At 38.0% G+C, this 23615-nt stretch overlaps 1 protein-coding gene across 1 annotated transcript; it reads right to left on the bottom strand.

Moving 5' to 3' along the window:
* Positions 1 to 568: 568 nt before the first annotated feature.
* Positions 569 to 19933, bottom strand: LOC132391701 (cytotoxic T-lymphocyte protein 4-like). The gene is made up of 5 exons (XM_059965248.1): positions 19581 to 19933; positions 19036 to 19371; positions 6494 to 6607; positions 3820 to 3908; positions 569 to 2280 (listed from the first exon to the last, which is right to left on the bottom strand). Exons 1-5 carry the CDS (start codon positions 19687 to 19689, stop codon positions 2191 to 2193), a joined length of 738 nt encoding a protein of 245 aa, XP_059821231.1. The 5' UTR covers positions 19690 to 19933; the 3' UTR covers positions 569 to 2190.
* Between the last annotated feature and the right edge of the window lie 3682 nt (positions 19934 to 23615).

A 23615-nucleotide genomic window follows, 5' to 3' on the forward strand; every position in this document is an offset into this window, starting at 1 on the left:
AAGATATGTATGTGGGTTGTTGCAGTCTGCTTTGAATTGTTATGCTAATAACACTTTGGGAATGGTTTATTGGATTAATAAATCTTCTAATTATGATACCAGCAAGATACATAATGAAATATTAGAAGTTATCCCACCAATGTTGGAAATAAATCTCAAACTTATCTCTTTGTTTGCAGTTTATTTGCATTCCTGCCCACTACTCCAGTGAATTGAGATTGATCTTGACACTGGATGCCGCCAATGAGGACTTTACACATTCTCCCTGTGACTGGGTTGAGTTTCTTCACTTGTTGAGTAATAGGAGAATAAGAGGGAATCAACATGAGAAGAATTGGATGACAGGGATATATATGTGGGAACAGGATTGACAGGAAATCCGTGAGAGTCAGCATATATATGATATGTAGAATGGCTTTCTTCTGGGTGATTAAAAAATTATGTGTGTGTGTGTGTTTGTTAGTGTGCATATATAAAATAACAAAAATATAATTATAAGTTCATCATTTATTTGTCATCATTTTAAGAGAAAACCAAGAAGGTGTCCTTACTGCCAAACCTAGTGCCAATTTACTTTTAAATTAATGTCTGCAACTTGAAAATTACATATATCCATGACTTATTTTATCTTTTTCCTTAAATTTCCCATCTTTATCCTTTCCTCACAAAGGAAACCCTTAGCTTCTCCATCATTAAACATTAATGATCCATTTCTAACCTCCACTAATTCAGAGCATCCTATATTCCTATCATCCCTTTTAGAAATTCCAGTTTAGATCCATCCTATTGAGATCTTGGTCCTGCAAACTTTTCAAATCCTGTGATCAAAGTAACAATGTGCATGTAACTGCAATAAAAGTAATCCAATATTCATCATCCCTCTCCAGTTCTTTGTAATCTATGAAGAAGTTCTCCACACCATCCACCTCCAATGTTCCCTACCAGCTGGTTAGAGAAACATTCACCTGGTTCCATCTTCCAATGTCTTCTCATCACATAGCTGAATCCTTGTACCTGATGCCCACTAAGGATCTATCTGCCAACCTCTCTTATTTTTAGCCACATGGTATCCATTCTCACTATTATCCAACAACATACCATTTGTTTTTACGTTAATGGACAATACCCAGCTTATTCTCACATCACCTCTGACTCTGTGCACTGCCTTTTAACTGTCAGTCTACTTGTCCAACATATAGTATAGGATGAGCAGAATATTGAGAAAGTAAAAACTGTTGCTCCCAGTTCCATGCATTCACCACCTTCAATTCCATTCCTCTTTCTGATTTTTAAAAAATGAACCAAACAATTCACAATCCCAGGATTACTTTGGACCACATGCTGTACATGCACCATTTCTAAGACACCCAGTTTCCACCTCTTTAATGCTGCTTATCTGTATTCCTGTCATGGCTAATCTACTGCTGAAACTTCATCATTCATATTTTGCTGTAGGGTTGATTACAGTATTGGCCACTTGCCCTCATTCTGTTCTGTTAAGTTACTTTAGTTGCTCTTGTGAAATGCATTGATTTTTTTTACGTAAAGATACTTAGGCGGAATAGAAGTACAAGTTATTGCTGCTGATTTCCTCGCTAACCCATAATAAAGTCCCCCTGTCTCCGTCTGGGTGCCATTTTCTCAAAACACAACACAGCAAAAAAATTCAGATGGAGAACATCCAACCTTTTTATAAAGCTGTTCAAATCCACACTACTACTGAAGCTATTCTATCATCTTATTTGAATAAAATGCAAACTATAGCAAACAAAATGAAATGGTGGAAAACTCTCACAACCCATAAACCCTCTATTGTGAGGGTATCCTACACAGTTTTATTTACTCTCGATTTTCTCCTTTACAGGTTCCCCCACATTACAAAATTCTTCCAGCTAAAAGCCTAGTCCCATGCCATTCCTAAACTCCTTCAGAGAACATAGTCCTGCATCATTTGGTGTTGGTTCCATAAAATATTTGAAAGCAATAAGAAGGAGAATGGTATATTAACACTTCTGTCCTTCGGCTTCATGGTCAAGCGAATTGTAGCACTTATTACCAGATATCAGATTCTTCTCCAAGAATGCACATGACAAGGCAAACCTTTCAGGAGGTTTGTAATTTAGACTTAATCTGAAATTGTGAAAAGCCGAAACACAAGTTCAGTCTTGAAAATGTTTTTCTTCTTTGTAATCAACTGTCCGATGCATTACAACATGTTTCTTCATTTTCTTCTTGTTTGATCGTGAAGTAATCAAAAGATTCATAAAGTGATGAAGTCAGCTGGAAAAACAGTGTGTTATTTGTTAGTTACTGGATCTCTTGTAATAATCATAATTTTCTTTTGCTCAGACTGCTTTGAGAACACAAATTACTCATTCACAATCAATAGGAGGAAGTCCATTAATGCTGATACTGGCTTTACAACCATAAGCTTTTGCAATCCCAAGCCTTTCTAACATATTTTGTAAATTTTCATATAATTCAGAACATGGCATGAGCATTACCAAGGATTTGAGCCAATCACAATTTGCTTTGGACTGTTCACCCTGTAACCAAGAATTGAGTGGACTAGTCCACACTATAGTGCACTATCATACTGCCCTCTTTTTTCTTGTGAAGTGGTTTCAGTTCCTTTATGAGATTGTGACCGATTGTTTCTTATCACATTATTTGTTAGTGATCTGGATGACAGAATTAATGTGGTCAAGTTTGTGGACAATATAGAGATAGGTAGAGGGGCAGGAAGCATTGGGGAAGCAGGGAGTGTGCAGAAGGACTTGGACAGATTAGCAGAATGGGTAAAGAAGTGGCAGATGGAATACAGTGCAGGGAAGTGTATAGTTGTGCACTTTATTAGAAGAAATAAAGGCTTTGACTATTTTCTTGGCTATCTATATCTATCATCGCTAACAAGTCTCCTTTCATCCTTCTTTGCTCCAAAGAGAAAAAGCCTAGCTCACTCAACCTTTCCTCACAAGAACAAGAAAATTTGAAGATGCTGGAAATCCAAGCAACACACACAAAATGCTGGAGGTACTCAGCAGGCCAGGCAGCATCTATGGAAAAGAGTAATCAGTCAATATTTTTGGCTGAGACTATTCATCAGAAATCATGACCCATGCTCTATAATCCATGCAACATCCTGGTATATCTCCTCTGCTCCACATCTTTCACATCCTTCCTATAATGAGGTAATCAGAACTGAATATAATATTCCAAGTGTGGTCTAACCAGAGTTTTATAGAGCTGCAGCATTTCCTCGTGGCTCATGAATTCAATTCCTCAATTAATGAAGTCAAACACATCATATCTTTATTAACTTCCCTATCAATTTGCGCAGCAACTTTGCAGGTGTATGGATGTGGCGCCCGAGATCCTTCTGTTTCTACACACTGCTAAGAATCTTGTACTGAGCCTTCAGGTTCAACCTTCCAAAGCTCACACTTTTCCAAATTGAATGACGTTTGCCACTTCTTGGCCCAGCTCTGCATCATACAAACATACGTCATTTCCACTACTTGAAAAATATTATCTTCCTCCACACTTTAGGTATTCTTTTCCCTCTGCAATTTCTTGATTCAATTATTCCTTTCTACGATGCATCTGAGATGTAGCACCTATCATTTAGTCTGCTTCTTACACCACAAATGATGAACATCTCCAGACTTTCTGTTTATTTTATTGTCCTTTTTCTATTTTTCAAAATGACTAACCTGTAATACTTATGGGTCTACGAACCAAAGTAATTTTGTCAAAGGATCCAAATAACCCAAGGAAATTGGTAATATGATTGAATTGGTTTTCAGTTCTCCAACGTACCCAATGAGATGAGCCTCTTGAAGATGAGCTTTCCTCATGTCCTTCATTCTCTGGATTTTCTTCATTGATTACTTCTGCCACATCACCAACTGACACAAAATGCATAAATTAATGAATCAGTGACTATTAATTTAATGGAACATTAATGCAATTAATACAATAAGTGACACTAAGATTCTATGGAATCAAATGTAAGCCTGTCCAACACAATCAGCAAATAGCTTACAGATTTTTTTAGCTTACAGATTATTTGTAAATCCAGTGAGTGTATCTTAAGAGAAGCAATGAAAATGCAGTATATTATTAAATGATATGTTAAATACCAAGAAAATAATTTAAAATTCTCTAAATTCTGTAATTCCACCAGCTCATATAAATGTAAACAGCATTATTGTCTGTTATTTTACTGATGTCTAAAATTATTTGTAAGTGCTTGACCAAAGTAAGTTAGAATACATTAAAAATTAGATATCCTTTGTCAATGAGAAATTATTTTTACTTTTAATTCATAGGAAAATAAATAATGTTGATTTCTTGTTTGTGGAAGCACAAACATGGCCTCTTTTTATCCTCATTAAGTGGACAGAGAAAGATACAAACATACCCAAACTCAATGCATACAAAGTTCACCATTCCCATACATCTTGCACTACTTGTATTTGTTGTATTGGTGTGCAGCTGCTAACATCAATACTAGAAAGGTTGGCTGACCACACCGTGAGACCTCCATTTCCTGTCCTAGCTACTTCATTTGAATTCAATGTGTCCTCAGACATAATTTGTAATATCCAGCCGCATCACATTCGATAAACAATGCCTAGGGAGAAAGAAAGGGGGAGGGGAGCACCAGAGGGAGATGGAGAACAGGCAAGGAATGATTATGAGACATATGACCATTTACAATATTGGTGTGCCCTGTAATTGAACTGATGTTAGAAGGCTGGATTTTCCTGCGAAATCCCAGTGGTTCTTTGCAAAACCAGTGGCATTTACCAGCTGAGTGTTCTGGATTCCCGTGTCTATAGACATAGTGCAGAAATCCTGAAAGGTAATTGATGTTTTTTTTTCTGACTAAGCTCTGCCATTGAACACTACTGGAATCCAAGACAGTATTAACTTCTTGCAACTTCCCAGCAACTTCAACTGAGGAATTTGGTTGCCTCACGTCTGCTAGGTGATAAAATTAATTTGTAAGGAAAGGAACACGTGCAAGGGAGAAAGGTATATTTTATCAAAATTTCATTTTTTTCATATTACAGTAATTTGTTTTACTTAAACTTCTAATTGTTTAAATGGGCTATTTTTAGTTTCTGCGATTATTTCTTAATAGTTTTGTTACATTTCTGAATGTCAGAGAGTTTGCATGTTAGCTAAGACTCAGATTATGAATTGACCAGCTGCCAATTTGTTTTCCCTGTTCAGATCCTGTTCTACAATACCACTTATTTCCATACAGATCCAGAATAGATTTTCATCAAGACGCTCATTGTGGAAAATCTGCTTCTAGCAGCTTAACTGAAGGTAAGTGCAGGCTAAATAGGTCAAGAGAGTAGAGGTTGAATGGAAAATGCAGGCAGCTTACTGTTGGTAATTAGTTCTGGTCTAGAGAAAGAGAGTCATACAGCACAGAAACAGGCCCTTTGGCCCATCTTGTCTATGCTGACTCTTTTGCACAATGAACTAATCCCATCTGTCTGCAGTTGAATAAGGGCCCTCTAAACTTCTCCTATCTGTGTCTTTATCCAGATGGCTTTTAAATGTTGCTAATGTGCCCACCTCAACCATTATTTCCGGTGGCTCATTCCAAATATATACCACCTTTACTAATTGTCTAATGATCTCTGAAAGATTATTTTCGGTATGAGTATAGTAAAACATTTTTGAAAGGTGTTGTATCTCTGTCTAATTTTTTTCTGAAGTTTTTAACCATTCCATTGCTGTTGCTTTGCCATAAATCTGTTGGAAGCCTTGTACATACAGGGAAATAAGGGTTCAGTGGCATTTCTGCCAATGTTACATCAGCTGAGCAGAAACAGCTCTGATGTGATAGAAATTCCCAGTGGTCATATCCAGGTAGTTGTGCCAATGAGATAATAATGAAATACTCTGTAGTAATCCCAAAGAACTGGGAATGTAAGGGAGTTCGTCACAGAGTACCTTTAACCCATGTTTCTGATCTTGGGTGCTATCTGTATGAGGTCTGTGTGTTTTTGCTGAGTCTATGTGAGTTTCTCCTGGCGGCTCCTGCTTTCTCAACCTAAAGGTTCATTAGTAACTGTGAATATAATTAGCTGAGAAACAGATTATTGCTGAGGGTGGTAGGACAGCAGAAGTTCTCAGGCATGGGACGAAAAATAGATAAGTGGGCCAAATGGCTCCTTCTGTATTATAAGGAAGTATGAAATATCAGACATCCACAATCCAGTTAAAGAATGTTCAATATTAAAAGTGATCCCATCCATTGGGCACCATGGGACAACCAAAACAAAGTACAGTTAATTGCAATTCCACCACTACAAACTCAATGCCTTCATTTGCATTGTGCCTTAAAAGTAATCTAAGGATATAAATCAATGGATAGGGAAGATATTGTATCAAGTCAATGCATTTTAGGCCCTACATCTGAATTCAGTTCTGATACAGTTTGAATACCACATTCTTAACAGTCCCATACCTGACAGACCTGCATTTCTTTTCCTTCTCCGCTGTTGCTTGTAACATAAAATTGCAAGACCCAGTATCACCAACAGTGCCAATGCAGCAAGTTCATGCCTGTAGTTGTGATACTCTAGATAAAAAATAATTGTTTCAGATTTAGCAAATTAAATGAAATTAATCTTAACTGCTGAAGGAGGAACAAAATACTGTCAGAGATTGAAATCATTGTTGCTCTGGATCTGATGCGGCACACAAAAAAAACCAACAAAAGATAAAGAATACCATAATAATAATGAAAAACACAATAAATATAAATACATAAGTCAGCTTATATACGCATAGATTGACTGTAGGTCCGTAAAGTGATAGTACTGGATGTCCATAAAGGAGTGTCTGTACGTAAGGTGACAGGAAATAATAACATAGTGGTGGTTGGGGATGTGGAGGTGCAGGTTAGTGGATGAAGCTGTTGATCAGCCTTACTGCTTGGAAAAAGTGACTGTGAGTCTGATGTGAGACTGATGTGAGACTGTGAGCCTGGGGACAAACAGTTTATGAGCAGGGTGGATAGAATGACGTGAGTACAGATGAGCATAGTCCATCTCTCTGCAACCTCCTCAGAAAGAAGAGGCATTGCTGAGTTTTCTGGACTGTGTAGGATGTGTTCTGAGGCCATGAGAGGTTGTGTGAGATGTGCACTCACAGGAGTTTGAAACAGCTTGCAGTTTCCACTACTGTGCCAACACATTTTGAATATCATGATATTTCAAAAACAGGATTCCTTTTAATGTTAAAATTTGTGTGATAATTTTAAATTTGTGATGATTTAAAATATTGCTTCTCATTGAAATGTGAATATTGATGAAACTAGCAACAGTGTGAGAGAACTTATTTAACATCATGTCTAAGAGGATGTATCCTAATAGATTAACCAGTTTATGCTGAAAACATTGTAGGTCTCTCAAATTATTTTGTGATCTTCCATCTTATGTGTAAAGCAACAATTTGATCTTACATTTCATGAGCTGCTGTAAAATTATAATTATTCTGCGTGCCTTTCGTACGTACAATATATGTCAATTCTCCAGCTTCTTAAAGTTGTGAAAGAGGAACAGAGCTGAATGCATTAAGTGGAGGAATTCATAGATTAAATTTATTTTGTTTTTGTAGAAAATCTAATGGTCTTTGAATTATTTAATAGCATGTTGACAAGACAGAGATACAACTTCATTCAGTGGGACAGTCAGAATAGGAACTGATCTTAACATTAGTGTTGGATGCTTAAGAGTGGCACTCAGGAATATTTCTTCATGGAAAAGATAGTGGAAATATAGCAATCTCCTTACAAAATGTTGCTGCATTCAGAGTTTATTCTGGATCTTAAAACTGAGATTGAGAGATTTTTGTTAAACAAAAGTACTTAATGGTTATGGAACTAAAAACCACAATGTGGAATTGAGTTCTGATCCAAAAGGCAAACTTGACAATGGTCATTAACATTATGGACAGACTTGCTTAAACATAAAGCAATATTTTCCGTAAAGCATAATCAGAGTAAGATTATGTTCTGTGATATTGATCTGTAATTATTTTATAAGAATAAGATAATCACAAATAATATCACAGAATACTGGATTACAAGTCATGCCCAGAGAATAATACTCACTGGTATGGGAACAGGAGCACTAATTATTTAAAGAGCAGATTGATACATACATAATACATATCTCCATATGCCTTAAGTAAACTCCTGGTTTTATATATCTCTATTGTGTTGCCTCTCAGCCTCTTTGCCCAAGGGAAAACAGATCCAGCCTATCCTAACTCAAGCCCTCCATCTAGGCAATTCTTGTGTGTTTTTTTCTGCACCCTCTCCCGCTTAATCACATTTTTTTATAGTGTGATAACTGGAATTGCACACAATACTCCAAGAGCAAACTAACCAATGTTTTCTACAACTATAATATGGTGTCCTAACTCTTGAACACATTACCTCATCAATATGGACAGATAAACATATGTCTTCTTCATCTCCATTTCTACCATGTTGCCACTTTCAGGAAATAAGTACTTTGACATCCCAAGTCTCTCTTTTCAACAATGGCCTGAACTTTCACTGTTCATGTCTTGCCTTGGTTAAACTTCCCAAAATGCAGCATTTCCCACTTACAAGTTAAATTCCACCTGATATTCTTTTGCCCACTTTCCCAGTTGATTGCAAACCTTTTTTGGGCTTTATTTCTTGGAGGACAAAAGTACAAGTTTGAATTCAAGAGGATGACTAATCATGAAAATGCTGATGGATTGCTCTGTTTGCCCTTGGAAAAGCAAATACCTGAAAAATTTACAAAAGAGGACATTCGTCTTGAGGTGTTCTCCCTGCCTCAGGTCTCCTTGGCAACCTAAACCGGCTGAAATGTGCAGCAGAAATTCCAGTTCACCTATTTTTTTACCAGTGCCAGGATAAACTTGCCCTTGAAAGGGGTTGCCTTACATGGGGTTTGAAAGTTTTTGTACCATCCATGCTGAGAGCAAAAATGTCGGAAGAGTTACATGCCAGTCATCTGGACATGGTTAAAGTGAAAGCATTGGCTGAAAAGTTTGTCTGGTGGCTTGGGATGGATCGGTGGATTGAACAGCTTGCCATGCACTGTTCAGGATGCTAACACGTCCTGAAAAAAGGTGTTCAGAGCTATCAGAACCACTTATGCGGTCCCATAATCAACTCCCACAACCATCACGGAGTAGGCCCCAGAATCTGAGATTGTTTCACAGTCTCTCCTGCCAAGCAGTGTGCTACCTCCCCTTCCTTGTCAGGAAAGACCTTACCAAACAAGAGTTAGAAGCCCTTCATAGTGATGAAATCTTTAGGCCTGCATGGGACAATTGAAAATTTGCTGTGCCATGGATGTCTAAATAGTCATTGATTTATAGTGTATTGTATATATATGATGACTAGAGAGCAGAATGTTACATATTTGAGTTGAGATGCATTCTATATTGAATTGGATTTTATAGCTAAACAGGGAGAAGTGTTGTGTATTTGATATTTCATTCAGGATTATATGTAAAAGTATTTGAATGGCACATGCCATTACACCACCATGTCGTTTGAAGCAAAACGAAGTAGACACGTTTTCTCAGCCTCCCATGTTTTTCTTTCGATTAATTTCCGGAGTTACAAAACGTAACAGTTTACTACTTTATTAAGTCCTTCTGCAATCACCATGCTGTTATGAAAATGTAGATTTACTGGTAAATCCATCAACTGAGAATGCAAAAGCTGCATCAAATTCATGCTCAGGTAGATCAGCTTTGACTGGTCTCCTGGTGTGCACCAATGTTTAGTAAATCAGCTCCGTCCCCCACCAATTCTGTCTGATCTTTCAGTTTGCTCCTACAGTAATTAAAGAATGCCATGGCACCTCTGGAATCAGAATCAGAATTAGGTTTATTACCACTGACATATGTTATGAAATTTGTTGTTTTGTAGTAGAAATACTGTGCAAAACATAAAAAAAATTACTATAAGTTACAAGAAGAAATAAAATAATTAAATAGTGTAATAGGGAAATGATGAGTTAATGTTCATGGGTTCATGGATCGTCAGAAATTAGATGGCAGAGTGGAAGAAGATGCTTTTAAAACATTGCGTGTGTATCTTCAGGCTCCTATCCCTTGACCTTATGGTAGTAATGAGGAAGAGGGCATGCCTTGCATGGTGAGGGTCCTTAATGATGGATGCAGCCCTTTTGAGGCACCATCTTTTGAAGATGTCCTCGTTGGTGAGGAGGCTTGTGTCCTGGCTGAATCTACGAGCCTCTGCAGCCTCTTTTGATCTTGTGTAATGGAGCATCCATATCAGGCAGTGATGCAACTCATCGGAATGCTCCTGAGGAAATTTGTAACGATTGGTGACATACCAAATCCCTTCAAACTTCTAATGAGGTCTAGCCACTGGCATGCCTTCTTCATGATTGCGTCAATACATTGGACCCAGGATAGATACTCTGAAATGTTGACATGCAGGAATGTGACGCTGCTCACCCTTTTCACTGCTGATCCTTCCTCTTCCTGAAGTCCACTAACAATTCCTTGGGATTACTGACATTGAGTGCAACAATGTTGTTGTGACACTACTCAACCCAGCTGATCTGTCTCACTCCTGTACACCTCTCGAGCACTGAAGTATTCATGTAATCTACCCAAACAACTTCTCTTAAAAACTTCACTAAGAAAAATCAACTGACGGCTCATGTTGGCAGAACTTTTCTGAATGCTAATTGACTGCTGCAGATCATCATAAATAGTGATTTTGCTTAAACATAATTAATTTGTCATGGTGTGGATTTCATGAAGAATCTAAACATGTTAATTTCACAGCTTTTTCCATCATAATTGCAATTTTAGTTTTAAAATGTTTTCCTTTTTCATAGCCATGAACTTGACAATTAAAATATCTGATGCATGCTTATTCAGCTGATTGGTGCCTTGCAAAATTATCCATGAAATTGTAGGGATTATATCATTTAGTTTTTAATGGTCTGTGCACATTTGAGATAAAGTTTTGGAGACATTAAAAACTTCATGGCTCTGAGGAAAGGTTCTTAGATGTTAAATAGATAAGAGACACAAAATGTTTTGAAGCTTTTGTTAATATTTTTAGTTAATATTTTAATTCCTTAAATATAAAGAATAAAGGCTATATCAACTAGGGGATAATTAAGGTCAAATAAAAAGATATATTGAATAAAGAGAGATTGTAACTTAACTTGACCATTATGAAATTGATTAAATCAGATAACTGTTGGTTTTACACACCTTCAAATATAAAACTTCAGTCAGCTATTAGCCTGCCTGGTAAGAATAAAATTATTTGGAAAGGACCAAATGACAAACTGAAATAGCAATCCCAAAGGAAGCCCAAGCATTTTAAAGTAAATTTATAAAGAGCCCAAAACCCCAGCAACTATTGTGTGTGTGTGTGTGTGTTTAATGGCATTAATTGAATTCTAACTGGAGTCATAGAGAAGTACGGAACAGAAACAGGTCCTTTGGCCCATCTAGTCCATGCCAAAACCATTTAAACTGCCTCCTCCCATCAACATGCACGGGAACCATAGCCCTCTTTACCCTTACCATCCATGTACCAATCCAAATTTTTCTTGAATGTTGAAATTGAGTTTACATGCACCACTTGTGTTGGCAGCTTGTTCCACACTCTCATGACCCTCTGAGTGAAGAGGTTTCCCCTCATTTCCCTTTAAACTTCTCACCTTTCACCCTTAACCATGACCTTGGGTGGTAGTCCCACCCAATCTCAGTGGAAAAATCCTGCTTGCATTTACCTTATCTATACCCCTCCTCATTTTGTATGCCTCTATCAAATCTCCTCTCAATCTTTTGTATTCTAAGGAATACAGTGTTAACCTACTCAATCTTTTCTTGTAACTCAGGTCCTCCAGATTGAGCAACATCATTGTAAATTTTCCCTGTACACTTTCAACTTTGCTTACATCTTTCCTGTAGGTAGGTGACCAAAACTGCACTCAAAACTCCAAATTAGGACTCACCAATTTCTCATACAATTTCAATATAGCATCCCATCTCCTGTGCTCAATACATTGACTTAAAAAGGCCAATGTGCCAAAAGCTTTCTTTACGATCATATCTGCCTATGACACCACTTTCGATGAATTATGGACCTGTTTTCCCAGATCCCTCTGTTCAATCGCACTCCTCAGTGCCCCACCGTTCACTGTGTGTAAGGCCTACCCTGGTTGTTCCTACCAAAGTACAAAACCTTGTACTTGCCTGCATTAAGTTCCATCTGCCCATTTTCTTTTAGCCCATTTTCTTCCAGCTGATGCAGATCCCTTAACAAGCTGTGGTAGCCTTCCTTGCTGTCCACTGCACCCCCAATTTCAGTGTCATCAGCAAATTTGCTGATCCAGTTAACCACATTATCATCCAGGTCATTAATATCCATTACAAACAATTAAGGACCCAGCACTAATTCCTGCAGCACACCATCAGTCACAGGTTTCCAGTCAGAGAGGCAATAATCTACTATCACTCTCTGGCTTCTTCCACAAAGCCAATGACCAATCCAATTTACTACCTCATCTTGAATGCTGAGTGACTGAACCTCCTTGACTTTCCTTTACCTTGCTAAAGTCCATGTAAAGAACATCCACTGCCTTGCCTTCATTCACTTTCCTGGTAAATTCCCTAAAAATTCAATAAGATTATCAAGACATGACCAACCATGCACAAAGCTATGCTGACTATCCTTAATTAGTCCACGCCTATCCAAATGCTTGTATATCTGGTACCTTAGAACATCTTCCAATATCTTTCCCGCAACTGATGTCAGACTCACCAGCCTATAATTTCATGGTTTATGTTTAGACCTTTTTTTAAACAGTGGAACAACATTGGCTCTCCTCCAATCTTCTGGAATCTCTCCTGTCACTAAGGATGTTTTAAATATCTCTGCTGGAGCCTCGGCGATTTCTGCACTTGCCTCCACTAGTGTCTAAAGGGTCACCTTGTTAGGCCCTGAGGATTTATTTTAACTAATTCCAACTCAATTGATATTTTAAAATTTTGTAATACCAATCATAATTTAAATACCTGGATTAATGGTAGATATTTATTCATGGACAATGTAATTATCACATTTCAGTTTTTTGGTTTTAAATAGTTGTATTTGCATGAATCAGTGAAATGTAGTATCTGCATCTAATCTCATTTTTGATGACTCTAAAGTCTAATTTTATTCCTCCAATTGTTATGTCATAATACTGCAAAAATATTGTGATAGTTTGGCTAAGGTAAGTACTGATATGTTTAAAATTGAGTTGTATCAGACAATTCACACTTGATTTCATTTAGTTCTCTGATGAACCTCGAAAATGATCGGAGGATTATCATCCAAATTTTCAAAATGTTCATAGCTGAAAGTGGGAAAAAGTTTCAACTCATCAAGGGTCATTTGATACTCACTGATGATACGTTTAGGACATACAAGTTTTCTGTGTTACAATAGGAAATAGAACTGCATTAAACAGAATTCTCCCTCTGAGCCATAAGTATTTATCTTAAACATGAGAAAATCTGCAGATACGGGTACTGGAAATCCAAAGCAACATACACAAAATGCTGGAGGAATTCTGCAGCCCAGGAAAAGAGTACAGTCAATGTTCCAGCCTGAAATATCAACTGTTCATCTTTTCCATAGTTTTCTCCTGGCCTGCTGAGTCTCTCCAGCATTTTGTGTATGTTATTTATCTTATATTCTGTCTCCTGATGTTACAAATGAATTGATGACAGAAACTGGCCAATAAAAATATTTTTTTACAAAACCTGATCCCAGCATACATCTGAAAACAAAAAAAAAGTAATCTTAATCTGTCATAATTGGAACTGAAGGATGCACTGGCTAAATGTTGATATGACCTAGCCACACTATCATAGTGTAATCTTGCTGAATCCTCAAAGTTCTCGTATCTACTAACCAGAGAAACAAACAACAAACGGCAAATATGTTTGTTCTGACCACAGTGCACTTGCAAACTTGGGTAACCAATGTCCATAATATAAATGCATAAAGTAATAATGTGTATCAAGGTCTAACAGAATAATTAATACCAGCATTTTGTCACAAAAATTTTGGAACTGAATTTCATTTCATATCAATATTTAGAAATTTGGATTTTAATTTACCTTGCCACATCCTCAGTTTGCTAGATAGCTCATGTGATAAAGTTGATTCTGATAAGTGACCACAGGTCTGCATTCTAAAGTAAGCAATAGATTAAAACTCCCAATGGTCTGACGAAAAATTCTGGCCAAGGTTGCAAAACAAAATCATGATGATCATCAAAGTCCAAGATGCATGACAAACCTTGAGATGGGTAGAGATGCTGTAGTTCACCAGCAAAGATGTTGAATCATGCATTGAACAAAAAGCAACATTTAAAGTCAGCACTGTACAGTAACAGGCCCTTCAGCCCATCTAGTCCATTAAACTGCCTACTCCCATGGATTTGCACTGGGACCATAGCCCTCCATACCTCGACCATCTATATACCTAGACAAACTTTTCTTAAATGTTGAAATCAAGCTCTTGTGCACCACCTGTGCTGGTTGCTCATTTTCATGACCCTCTGAGTGACGAAGTTTCCTCTCATTTTCCCCTTAAACTTTTCAACTTTCGCCTTTAACCCATGACCTCTGGTTGTAGTCTCACCCAACCTCAGTGGAAAAAGCCTGTTTGCATTTACCCTAACCGTACCCCTCATAATTTTGTATACCTGAATTAAATCTCTTTTCAATCTTCTCAGTTCTAAAGAATACAGTCTTAACCTATTCAATCTTATAACTCAGGTCCTCACAACCCAGCAACATCCTTGTAAATTTTCTTTGCACTTTTCAACCATATTTACATCTTTGCCGTAGGTAGGTGAACAAAAGTACACATTATACTCCAAATTAGGCCGTTCCAACATTTTATACAACCTCAGTATAACATTCCATCTTCTGACATTGATTTAGGAAGGCTAATGTACCAAAAGCTTTCTTTCCAACCCTATCTACATGTGACGCCACTATCAATGAATTATATACTTGTATTCCCAGATCCCACTGATCTAACACACTCCTAAGTACCCTACTGTTCACTGTCCTCCTGAAGTACAAACCTCAAACTTACCTGCATTAAATTCCATCTGCCATTTTTCAGCCCATTTTCCAGCTGATGCAGGTCCCTCTGCAAGCTATGATAGCCTTCCACACTGTCCACTACACCCCCAATATTGGTGTCATCTGCAAGTTTGCTGATCCAGTTAACCACATTAACATCCAGATCATTGATATAGATGACAAACAAAAAAGGACCCATTACCGATCCCCGCGGCACATCATTAGTCACAGGCCTCCAGTCAGAGAGGCAACCCTCGACTACCACTCTCTGGCTTCTCCCACAAAGCCAATGTCTAATCTAATTTAATACCTCATTCAGATGCTGAGCAACTGAACCTTCTTGACCTGCCTCCCATGAGGGACCTTGTCAAGTACTTTGCTAAAGTCCATGTAGACAACATCCACTGCCTTGCCTTCATCCACTTTCCCGGTAACTTCCTCTAAAATCTCTCTAAGACTGGTTTGGCATGACCTACCATGCACAAAAACTCTATGAGATTGGTTAGACATGACCTACTATCTCTGCTGGGTCACCGGCAATTTCTGTACTTGCCTCCCATAGGATCTGGGGAAACAACTTGTCAGACTCTGAGGATTTATCCACCCTAATTTACCCCAGGATAGCAAATCTCTCCTCTTCTGTAATTTGTACAGGGTCCATGAAGTTGATGCCGCTTTGCCTCACTTCTAGACCCCGTGTCGGTCTCCTGACTAAATACAGATGTAAAAGGTTCACTTAAAATCCCCCTCATCTCTTTTGGCGTCATGCATGGATTACCATTCTGATCTTGTCCCTTGCAATCCTTTTGCTCACAATAAACTATTTAAAGTTGTTAATGTTAGTTTTGTTTGAAATATTTGTCATTTTTTGTGTATTAATTTTTTGCAGGATGTTCTGAATCCTTATAAACTTCTATTTGAAAATGTTTCTCTTTATCTCTCACCTTGTGATGCACCATCAATAACTCACTCTGAGACGTAGGCGAGATATCGGCTTTTATTGACTGGAAGAAGGAACCAGGAGTGAGTGTCTATCATACAAGGTCCTGGAGACTGAGGCCGAGCGTCAGGCCGCAGGTCTCCTTTATACAGGGGCCTGTGGGAGGAGCCACAGGAGCAGTCAGCAGGGGCGTGTCCCGACAGGCACATAGTTCACCACACCTTGTAATTTTGTTTATTGAAGTTTATTCTTATCCCTACATGTGTAATATCTCCTTCATTAAAACAGGTAACGTATTGAATATTTGTGTGCTAACATTTTAAAATACAATTCTGAATACAGTTTAAATTTCAGCCATTTAATATTATCCTGAAAGCCTAATCATACAAGCAAGATGGGTGTGTGAATAAATTACAAATCTGCCTATTTCTTGCTGAGTAACTTATTTTACTTCTTTAGTATATCTCTCTGATATAGTTTGGGGCATGGCGAGATCAGGTACGCCAGGTTGTTCTGTCATGACCGGCAGCCAAGGAATAGTCTTCGTACAAAGCAAGTCCACCATCATTCAGAAGTAAACTAATTTACAACAGGGGAATTTTCTTGTCTAATTTGAATTAGACAAGAATCTGTGTAGCCTTATTCTGTTTTAGCTTTCTGCTGACTGCTACATAATTATATCATAGGCAAACTAAAGATGAAAGCTTTTTTATTTGATCAGTTGCAACTTCCCAGTTTAATCCCCATTTACAGTAATCACAGTGCTTTATTGAAGTTCACTTCTCAATCCAAAAATCTTGGCATAACAGTACATAAAGAATACTAGATGATTGTTTGTGTTAACATGTTAATTGTATTTGAGTTCCTCAAATTCCCAAGGTTTTCATTGGACATAGTGAAATGGCCAATGCCATTCAGATAATGCCATGGATGCGACTGACAAATAAACAAAGCTTAATTGTTTTAATAATTTCCCACTCAAAGAAATCCCTTGGAAACATCTTCAAGACAATCATAAAGGTACAGCACAAAGGTCAATAATCACTTTGTGCACAGCACAGCATTGGTCTAGTATCTAAAAAAATGCCAGTCTCCCTTCTCTTGTGATCTTTAGTTTTTCAAGTTTCCTTTCACTTTCTTCCATTTTAAGTAATAATCTCATTACTCTTGTGAATGTCTCTTACTCTTTACTCAATTTGAATAAAATAATCAATGTTCTAATCAAAATGGTGAATAGTGTCGTGTAAATATATCTATGTATCCTGCTTATGTGAAATTAGTTTTTCCCATGGTATTGTTAATTCTTTGCAAACCAACGTTTTAAGATAATACATACACAGAGATTGTAACGACTGATATCTGGAGCAACATACAAAGTGCTGCAGAAACTCAGTGGATCAGGCAGCATTGATGGAGGAAAGTGGATAGGTTCAAGACCTTAGGTGAGATGAACCTCCCCATTTCCATCCCTTGAATGCTGCCTAACCCTCTAAGTTCCTCTGCACTTTGTGTGTTGTTTTAAGATAATGCACGAGAGAATTCATTGTACAATTTAATATAACGTTTATAGTACTGAATATTGATGCTGCATTATAAGGCATGTGAATTAAGTTTATTGTGTTTGTTGTTTGTAATTTTCACTGGTTTTGCCCTGAGATTTTTAAAGGATCATATAATCATCAACACTGACTAGAAGCTACCGTTTATCCTCATCCTACACTAATCCAATTTAATTCCCACTGAGCTGCTATCGACTCCTCTCTTTTGTGATATCACTTTATCTGTAAAATCAATATTACAAAGAAAAATAGGAATTGCTGGAAATATTCATGGGTCTTCCACTCAAATTAACATACACAAATGCTGGAGGAACTCAGCATATATGGAAAAGAATATTTAGTCGATGTTTCAGGCTGAGACCCTTCGTCAGGACTGGAAAAAAAATGGGAAGATGAGAAGTCACCTTTGTTCCACTGAAATTACTCTATCCTAACTTTTCCCATTAAGCATCCCATTTTTATTTCAAATTTATGACATTCATACATACGAGAGGTGATTGATAAGTTCGTGGCCTAAGTTAGAAGGAGTTAATTTTAGAAAACCTACACATTTAATTTTCAGCATAGTCCCCTCCTACATTTACACACTTAATCCAGCGGTCGTGGAGCATACGGATCTCTTCTTTGTAGAAGTTGGCGTCTTGGACCTCCGGAAGTGGTCCACAGCATGGGGTGATTAACAAATTTGTGGCCTAAGGTAGAAGGAGATGAGTTATACAGCTCTCGTTACATGCACATGCAGTTCATGTGCATGTAATGAGATTATGCAGAAAGATTGAAGTTAATAACTCATATCCTTCCATCTTAGGCCACGAACTTACTTATCAATCACCCCTGCTGTGGCACACTTCCGGAGGTCCAAGACGCCGACTTCTACAAAGAAGGGATCCATATGCTCCACGGTCACTGGACTAAGTGTGTAAATGTAGGAGGGGACTATGTTGAAAAATAAATGTGCTAGGTTTCCTAAAATTGACTCTTTCTACCTTAGGCCACGAACATATCAATCACCCTTCGTGTTACTGTAGTTCCTCATGTTCATTTAATATAACCAATAGATATGATACCACTTTCATTATGCATATATGTGTGATTTCCCAGACTGAGACTAGCATAAACAATACTGAAATGGGTACTGGGAAGTTTACACCGTTAATCCCAAGTCCTGCTGCTACCATTTTAAACAAATGATATTGATATGACAATTATCAATTGATCTTATATTTGCAAAGCAATTGGTTACGTTATTCTACTTCCAAAAATCAGAGACTGCATTTTAATAAAAAAGATTAAAAGTATTTGTTTGAGAATTGTGTGTGAAATTATACTTAGAGAATTTTAATAGCTATTTACCTTGCACAGTTAATTTTGTTCCATTCCCTTGGCCTTTTCGAACTGGTGCTGGTATTTCAACAGACATTTCACATAAGTACATTCCTGAATCATTCCGAATGATATTTTCAATAGTAAGCTTTGCAGTTGTTTCATTAATTGAAGAATAACTTCTGTTGACACGAGCTGAAGCTATTGTAGTTACCCCAATTAATGGCATTGAGTCTTTGGTCCAATCTACCCTGATACTTTCAATTGTTTTGTCCTGTTCACAAGAGCACTGCATATTTATTGTGTCTCCTTCAAAAGCCTTTATTTCAGGAGGGGTCTGAAAGACTTTGATGTTCTCTGTGACTACTGTTAAGTGAAAAGAATAATCAATTTAGAACAATCAACTGCTTATGCCTCAGATAATGAAGATAAATTTGCTACCAACAAGCAATGTTACAAGTGTAAGGTAGGATCTCTATTACAGTATTTACCCAACCAAATTCATTAAAATAATACTATTAGAAAAGCAAATTTAGAAGCAGTTTTATTTTTGAGAAAGTAAAACATAAACTTACCTTCAGTTACTTGAGTTAATGTTTGGATGCAATGTAATGCCCACATCAAGTGTAAATAATCCTGATTAAGATTCATTTTAGCAGCAGTGAGAACCAGCTTCATCTGCATTCAATGCAGCAGCTCTTTGGTTGAGTCACATAAAGGCAAGTTGTGCTGCAGATTTCCGTTTCTACGTCAAAACCACGTCTAGTTGATATCTGTCATTACATCAAAGGTACCAACCTTTCAAAAGTTCCAAGTTTTTGAAATAAATCCCTCTGATGCACAAAACTGACATTCAGCTTTGAAGCTCCTGATAAGGTCTGCTCAGTGATATTATTTGGGAGTAGTATGTTCAAATTAAATCACAAAGCTAAACTAATGCACTAGGCTGTTCTACAAATTATGTTAATAATAGTAGAAATGAGAGACATTCATGAAATTGTGCTCTTAGCATAATCCATTTCTATCTTGGCACATATTTTCCTGTAAGCATTGGTCTATCATAAAAGTTGATAAAAAAACTGGTTTTCATCATAAGCAAATGATGCCTAGAAAATGAAGTTCATGTTATTTTGGTGTAATGCATATTTGCTGCATGGGCATACTTCAGGCTGCTGTTCATCAATTACAATCAGCGCTCAATACTGTCATCCCCTCAGTGTAAATCACCAAGCTTTTGAATGTGGATCTTTGTACGTCTCTCTGCAATTGGATCTGCAATTTCGTCATCAGGAGACCCGTCAGTAAGGATCAGTAATAATCTCCTCCTCACTGATAATCACGTTGATTGATCAGCTCATTGCTCTACTCTCTCTAACTCATGACTGTATGGCTAAGCACAGCTCAAATACCATTTTTAAATTTCCAGATGACAACACTAATGTCAGTAAAATAGCAGATGGCATACAAGAGTGAAATAGACTGGCTAGTTAAATGGTGTCGCAACAACAACTTCGTACTCAAAGTCTGCAAGATCAAGGGATTGATTGTGAACTTCAGGAAGGGAAATTTGGGAGAACACACAGCAGTCCTCAATAAGGAAACTGCACGAGAAGGGGTGTGCAGATTTAAGATCTGTTAACATCTCTGTAGATCTTTCTGTAGATCATTGATGCCTTCACGAAGAAGGCATACCAGCAGCTATACTTCAGTGGCTCTACTCCATTAGGGGTTTGAGGAGATTTGGTATGTCACCAAAGACTCAAGCAAATTTCTATTGATGTGTCTTCGACAACATTCTGACTGGTCACATCACTATCTGGCATGCGGGCTCTAACACATAGGATCTCAAAAGGCAGCTGCGGGTTGTCGACTCCATCTGCTCCATCACAGTCATACTTTCCCTGCCATCAGTGAATCTTCCTGATACCTCAAGAAAGCACCATCCATTATTAAGGACCCTCAGCATCTGGGATATGCTCTCTTCCCATTACTACTGTCAGGAAGGAGATACAGGAACCTAAAGACCCACAATCTGTCTGAATGTTGAGTTGGGTGGTCTTTTATTGAGTCTGTTATAGTTCTTACTCAATAGATTTATTGAGTATGCCCACAAGAAAATGAATCTCAGGATTTAATGTGATGCCATATATGTACTTCGATAATAAAATTTACTTTGGACTTTGAATTCAGGAACACCCCCTTACCCGCTTTCATGAGATTATATTCACATGATTGGCTAAGCCTCTTGAATTTATTTTGTAGTTTATAATAATTTCATGTCTTTGCACTGCACTGTTTCTGCAATACAACAATTTTCTCATTATATAAGATGGTGATAAAAAGGCCAATTCTGACTCTGACTTTGGAATGGATACATCCATTTTGATTGCCTAAAATTGTAAAATAAGTGAAAGCAATTAAAATTAAATCATTGGCACTTAGCTGCTTCATGTACTGAAACACATCTCACATAGTCTCTTCCTGGAACTATGTGCAGATCTTGCATCTGCAACACCTTTGCCACAGTAACTAATGCTAAATGAGTTGCCAGTTAAAGAGCATTTCTAACAAAAAAAATGTCACCATGGTTGTGAGAAAAATTGCGGCAAAGAAGGGATGAACACTTGAATTGTCAAGACAATGGATCAAATGTCAGTAAACGGGACTAGAATGGGACTCATAGGTCAGCCACTGCAAACTATGGGATTGATCAAGGGGCCAGTATTAATGCATGTCACTCAATGTTCTTTTTTAAAGCAGACTATCATCCATAAAGGGAAACATAGAAACATAGAAAACCTATGTTTTCTATGTACAATACAGGCCCTTCGGCCCACAAAGTTGAGCCAAACATGTCCCTACCCTAGAAATTACTAGGCTTACCTATAGCCCACTATTTTTCTAAGCTCCATGTACCTGTCTAAAAGTCTCTTAAAAGACCCTATCATATCGGCTTCCACCACAGTTGATGACAGCCCAATTCCATGCACTCCCACTCTCTGAGTAAAAAGCTTACCCTTGACATCTCCTCTGCACCTATTCCCCAGCACCTTAAACCTGTGTCCTCTTCTGGCAACCATTTCAGCCCTGGGAAAAAGCCTCTGACTATCCACACAATCAATGCCTCTCAGCAGGTCACCATCCTCCTTCGCTCCAAGGAGAAAAGGCCGAGTTCATAAGACAAGCTCCCCAATCCAGGCAACATTCTTGTAAATCTCCTCTGCACCCTTTCTATGGCTTCCACATCCTTCCTGTGGTGAGGTGACCAAACCTGAGCACAGTACTCCAAGTGGGGTCTGACCAGGGTCCTATATAGCTGTAACATTACCTCTTGGCTAACTAAATTCAATTCCATGATTGATGAAGGCCAATACACCATATGCCTTCTTAACCACAGAGTCAACCTGTACAGCTGCTTTGAGCATCCTATGGACTCAGACCCTAAGATCCCTCTGATCCACCACACTGCCAAGAATCTTACCATTAATACTATATTCCGCCATCATATTTGACCTACCAAAATGAACCAATTTATACTTATCTGGGTTGAACTCCATCTGCCACTTCTCAACCCAGTTTTGCATCCTATCAATGTCCCTCTGTAATCTCTGACAGCCCTCCACACTATCCACAACACCTCCAACCTTAGTGTCATCAGCAAACGTACTAACCCATCCTCCATTTCCTCATCCAGGTCATTTATAAGAATCATGAAGAGTAAGGGTCCCAGAACAGATCCTTGAGGCACTCCACTGGTGACTGACCTCCATACAGAATATGACCTGTCTACAACCACTCTTTGCCTTCTGTGGGCAAGCCAGTTCTGGATCCACAAAGCAATGTTGCCTTGGATCACATGCCTCCTTACTTTCTCAATAAGCCTTGCAGGGGGTACCAGTAAATAAAGGGAGCTCCAGTAAATTATTTCACATAGTTGCAGCATTGAAAAATGAAGCTGAAAGATGTAATGCAAGCAGAACGGACCCTTTAACTGCATTCTCACCTCAAATCCAGATGTTGTGCTCCTGATTTTTTTTTTGTAAGTGAACAGCTAAGGTTTTAAGGAGATACAAGAAACTGCAAATGCTGGAAGCTGGATCAACAAATAATCTTCTGAAGGAAATCAGCAGTTCGAGCAACATCTGACATTTCAGTCTAAAGCCCTGCATCAAGATTAAGGTTTTATGTTTCCCCAAAGAGCTCCAGTTTCTGGGCGCAATTGAGAAAGTATGCACAACATGTCAGTTGATATCATTAGTGATGGAAATGAAGCCAGGCCAATATGAATCATGCAATGAAGCCAGGACAATGTCACAATGGTTGCTGGTTGAGCTGGTTGATTTCTTAAACTTGACGGGACAGATTAGAGGGCTTGTCTACCGAGGCCATATGGGTGGAGCTGAGAAACAGGAAAGGTATGATGACCACATTAATGGGGTTGTATTACAGACCACCCAATAGTCAGCGAGAATTGGAGGAGCAAATCTGCAGAGAGATAGCAGACAACTGCAGGAAACATAAAGCTGTGATAGTAGGGGATTTTAATTTTCCACTTATTGATTGGGACTCCCATACTGTTAAAGGTCTAGAGGGCTTAGAGTTTGTAAAAT

Source organism: Hypanus sabinus, chromosome 3 (genome assembly GCF_030144855.1).
Source record: "Hypanus sabinus isolate sHypSab1 chromosome 3, sHypSab1.hap1, whole genome shotgun sequence".
NCBI classification, from domain to species: domain Eukaryota; kingdom Metazoa; phylum Chordata; class Chondrichthyes; order Myliobatiformes; family Dasyatidae; genus Hypanus; species Hypanus sabinus.

What these genes read in the sequence shown, in the direction of transcription:
- LOC132391701 (XM_059965248.1), bottom strand. Translation starts at nt 19,689, where the DNA reads ATGCAGATGAAGCTGGTTCTCACTGCTGCTAAAATGAATCTTAATCAG. An exon ending in AACAAAATTAACTGTGCAAG is followed by an intron (nt 6,608 to 19,035) that starts GTAAATAGCTAT and finishes TTTTTTATCTAG; the next exon opens with AGTATCACAACTACAGGCAT. An exon ending in AAGAAATGCAGGTCTGTCAG is followed by an intron (nt 3,909 to 6,493) that starts GTATGGGACTGT and finishes ATTTTGTGTCAG; the next exon opens with TTGGTGATGTGGCAGAAGTA.